Source organism: Odontesthes bonariensis, chromosome 22 (assembly GCF_027942865.1).
Source record: "Odontesthes bonariensis isolate fOdoBon6 chromosome 22, fOdoBon6.hap1, whole genome shotgun sequence".
NCBI classification, from domain to species: domain Eukaryota; kingdom Metazoa; phylum Chordata; class Actinopteri; order Atheriniformes; family Atherinopsidae; genus Odontesthes; species Odontesthes bonariensis.
The window spans coordinates 657,047-661,747 of NC_134527.1; the positions used below are offsets into that span (position 1 = coordinate 657,047).

Consider the following 4,701-nt stretch of genomic DNA (forward strand, 5'->3'; position numbering starts at 1 on the left):
GATGCATACAGCTGGGCTTGAAACGAGCAACAGTGCTAGAAACAGCTGTAATTTGGTTTGATTGATTGATTGATTGATTGATTGATTGATTGACTGATTGATTGATTGATTGATTGATTGATTGATTGATTGATTGATTGATTGATTGATTGACTGACTGGCTGATTGATGGTCTGTTGTGTTGGACAGGATCAGCAGCAGACTGGGAAACTGAAGTTTCTACTCTAACCAGAACTAACTCGGATACGTTAGGCAGCTCTGATGAACATGTGTACGGTGGTTAAAGTATATAAAATATAAATATAGAATATAGAATATATATATATATTTGCCGTCTCACTCTGCCGTCTCACTCTGCTGTCTCACTCTGCCGTCTCACTCTGCCGTCTCAGTCTTCTGTCTCACTCTGCCGTCTCAGTCTTCCCTCTCACTCTGCCGTCTCACTCTGCCGTCTCACTCTTCTGTCTCACTCTGCCGTCTCAGTCTTCTGTCTCACTCTGCCGTCTCACTCTGCCGTCTCACTCTGCCGTCTCACTCTTCTGTCTCACTCTGCCGTCTCACTCTGCCGTCTCACTCTGCCGTCTCACTCTTCTGTCTCACTCTGCCGTCTCACTCTTCTGTCTCACTCTGCCGTCTCACTCTTCTGTCTCACTCTGCCGTCTCACTCTGCCGTCTCACTCTGCCGTCTCACTCTTCTGTCTCACTCTGCCGTCTCACTCTTCTGTCTCACTCTGCCATCTCACTCTTCTGTCTCACTCTGCCGTCTCACTCTGCCGTCTCACTCTGCCCTCTCACTCTGCCGTCTCACTCTGCCGTGTCCCTCTGCCGTCTCACTCTGCCCTCTCACTCTGCCCTCTCACTCTGCCCTCTCACTCTGCCCTCTCACTCTGCCCTCTCACTCTGCCCTCTCACTCTGCCGTCTCACTCTGCCGTCTCACTCTGCCCTCTCACTCTGCCGTCTCGCTCTGCTGTCTCACTCTGCCATCTCACTCTGCCGTCTCACTCTTCTGTCTCACTCTGCCGTCTCACTCTTCTGTCTCACTCTGCCGTCTCAGTCTTATGGGTTTCAGTGAATCTCTGCAGCTGTTACCATGGAAACATCTGCAGATATTCACTTTAAAGCTGCTCAGAACTGAACTAACTCTGGTTCTGCCTCAGATTCTGGGTTTATGTTCATGTTGGAACATGTTTCAGTGACTCTCTGCAGCTGTTACCATGGAAACATCTGCAGATATTCACTTTAAAGCTGCTCAGAACTGAACTAACTCTGGTTCTGCCTCAGATTCTGGGTTTATGTTCATGTTGGAACATGTTTCAGTGTTTCTCTGCAGCTGTTACCATGGAAACATCTGCAGATATTCACTTTAAAGCTGCTCAGAACTGAACTGACTCTGGTTCTGACTCAGATTCTGGGTTTATGTTCATGTTGGAACATGTTTCAGTGAATCTCTGCAGCTGTTACCATGGAAACATCTGCAGATCTTCACTTTAAAGCTGCTCAGAACTGAACTAACTCTGGTTCTGCCTCAGATTCTGGGTTTATGTTCATGTTGGAACATGTTTCAGTGAATCTCTGCAGCTGTTACCATGGAAACATCTGCAGATATTCACTTTAAAGCTGCTCAGAACTGAACTAACTCTGGTTCTGACTCAGATTCTGGGTTTATGTTCATGTTGGAACATGTTTCAGTGAATCTCTGCAGCTGTTACCATGGAAACATCTGCAGATATTCACTTTAAAGCTGCTCAGAACTGAACTAACTCTGGTTCTGCCTCAGATTCTGGGTTTATGTTCATGTTGGAACATGTTTCAGTGAATCTCTGCAGCTGTTACCATGGAAACATCTGCAGATATTCACTTTAAAGCTGCTCAGAACTGAACTAACTCTGGTTCTGCCTCAGATTCTGGGTTTATGTTCATGTTGGAACATGTTTCAGTGAATCTCTGCAGCTGTTACCATGGAAACATCTGCAGATATTCACTTTAAAGCTGCTCAGAACTGAACTAACTCTGGTTCTGCCTCAGATTCTGGGTTTATGTTCATGTTGGAACATGTTTCAGTGAATCTCTGCAGCTGTTACCATGGAAACATCTGCAGATATTCACTTTAAAGCTGCTCAGAACTGAACTAACTCTGGTTCTGCCTCAGATTCTGGGTTTATGTTCATGTTGGAACATGTTTCAGTGAATCTCTGCAGCTGTTACCATGGAAACATCTGCAGATATTCACTTTAAAGCTGCTCAGAGCTGAACTAACTCTGGTTCTGGCTCAGATTCTGGGTTTATGTTCATGTTGGAACATGTTTCAGTGAATCTCTGCAGCTGTTACCATGGAAACATCTGCAGATATTCACTTTAAAGCTGCTCAGAGCTGAACTAACTCTGGTTCTGCCTCAGATTCTGGGTTTATGTTCATGTTGCTCTGCTGCTTCCTGTTTTTATATAAAACACAAAGAAATGAAGCTGATCAGGACTGTCAGTAGACAGTCATCCTAACACCAGGGGGCGCTGTAGAGGGCAGTAATTACATTACGACTCAGACAAAGACAGAGAAACATGGTGTCAGAAGTGATTTATTTTATCCAACACAAACAAGTAGTTTTCTTACAGATGTCACAGTGAATTTAGTGTGTAACTTTCTCTTCAATCATGTTTTCAAATCTGATTTAATGTTTCCTACAAAACCTTTTAACAACAGGCGAAACGTGATGACTGCAGCAGGAATGTTGCTCATTTGATTCCCTTATTTTAGAAAGGATCAGTCAGAAAAGACATTTCAGCAGCAGGATCTTCCAGGTCAGATTTATTTATCCCATTAATGAGGGTTCCTTTTGAGTGTCTGCGTCTGTCGAGGCAACAGCATCTGTTTCATTCAGGAAGTCGGTATCATAGTCGATTATGATGCCAACGTCTGTTTCATTCAGGAAGTCGGTGTCAAAGTCGGTTATGATGCCAACGTCTGTTTCATTCAGGAAGTCGGTGTCATAGTCAGTGAAGGGGAGAGTGAATAGCTGCATCCTGGAGAAGGCGTTAGACCCTGCGTTACACTCAGAGTATGTGCGTTTCCTGCCTGCTGGACATTTATCGTGGTCCTTGGCGAAGGCCAGGAACTTCTGTTGTATTTTCTCATTGTCGACACACAGAGCACCCCCAAACCTCGAATACTGTTTATCACCCCTGTTTACGTCTGCAATGCAGGTCCAGTGCTTGTTTTGGTCCGCGGCCACGCACCACTTTGAATGGTCAGCTGCAGGGTCCCACTTACCCAAAGCAGTTTTTACACTATTGATATTTAGCACAGATTTGCCAGTTTCACAGTGGGAGTCGTCCGTCTGGCAGCCCCATACCTGGACGTACACGTCACTCTGTACTTCCTTGGCAATAGTGAAGTAGAGATCTCCTTCTGTGAGAAGAGAAAGGATGTTATAGGTATGCTCATTCGTATCCGGCTCCTCCTCATTGATGCGTGTCAATGCCGAAGGCATGAATTTCGGCGCGCTACTAGTCCAGCACCGATGGTCCGACCGGCATAAAAAGCACACCGCTGCGTGCGCATCGACCTCAATCAGTGTGGTATTATATTAGTCGAAAGGAATTCCGGCAAAATGGGAAAAAGTGGGAAAATTGTGGATGGGAAAATGCATTGAAAATGAAAAAATATGGCAGTTTTTGGCAGCATATTTTAGAGGCCTTATAACTCAGCCATACAACATCACAGACCTCATTCAAAGTTTATATGTGACAGGAGACTCCCAACTTTAACTGAACCAAAGGGTTTGTTGATAGGGCGGGCAGTAGAGTGGCACCCATCAAAATTTCTTCAGAAATTTTCTAGTATTGTTTTATTCCTGCAATAAAACATGTTGAGAAATGAGACAAAGCAATGGTTCTGTCGCAGACTTTAAGAAAGCATCATTTATAATAAACAGCAAATCTTTAAGAACAGGGCTTGGCCCCCTGGGGAAGGTGGTCAGAACAGTCAGACTCCCACGATCCCCTCTCACAGCTCTCTGAAGGTCCCCCCACAGCATCTCAGTCATGCTGAGGTCTGGACTCTGACCGGACCGTTGCAACAGTTTGCCTGTTAAAGGCTCTAAGACTGTTTTATCCTTTTGCTCATGCTAACAAGGTGTTGACAGAGGAAAGAAGAGTTCATTTGTTTAGCGATTTAACGTTGATCTTGAGTTTAATAACTCAGCAAATCAGATCTACAGATAAAACTTTACAACATTAATCTAAATATACTAACATTTTCTGAAGTTATTTCTAATTGATTTTCATATTCAGTCTTTTTTGTGGCACTTCCACTGTAGGTGTAACTTTAGCTATGAGTCACAAAACTACACATTTTGATTCACTGAGATTTGAGGAAGTAAAAAAAGGATGAAACTTGGCCGTGTTGACCTCTTCCTCACAGTAACAGGATATTAATCACCATCAGCTGTTCAGCCTCAGCTGGAGGGTCAGCTGATGGCTGGAGTTCCTGTAGTTATTCATCATGTGCAGATGGACACAGTGTGTTAGTTTGTGGTTGTAAAGATGCTGAAAACTCACTTTTCTGCTCGTAGGAGTTTTGTTTGGCGATGATTTTGAAGTCTTGTTTTCCTTTTGAAGTCAGCTTTGGGAAAGTAGTCGGAGGAGCTTCTGTTGCCCATTCAACAACGTCTTTAAGCTCCTGATGGAAATTGTCGGGAATATCG

At 44.2% G+C, this 4,701-nt stretch overlaps 1 protein-coding gene across 1 annotated transcript in view; it reads right to left on the reverse strand.

Annotated features, from left to right (window-relative positions):
* Positions 1–2,556: 2,556 nt before the first annotated feature.
* The window catches only part of LOC142372724 (plancitoxin-1-like), an 11,599-nt gene continuing 9,454 nt past the window's right edge, over positions 2,557–4,701 (reverse strand). The window contains exons 6-7 of the mRNA XM_075455679.1: positions 4,556–4,701; positions 2,557–3,404 (exon numbers count right to left, since the gene is read on the reverse strand). The exon at positions 4,556–4,701 is cut by the window's right edge and continues 40 nt beyond it. Of these exons, the coding sequence (XP_075311794.1) occupies positions 2,809–3,404; positions 4,556–4,701 (742 nt within the window). The 3' untranslated portion in view covers positions 2,557–2,808. The remainder of the gene's footprint in view (positions 3,405–4,555) is intronic.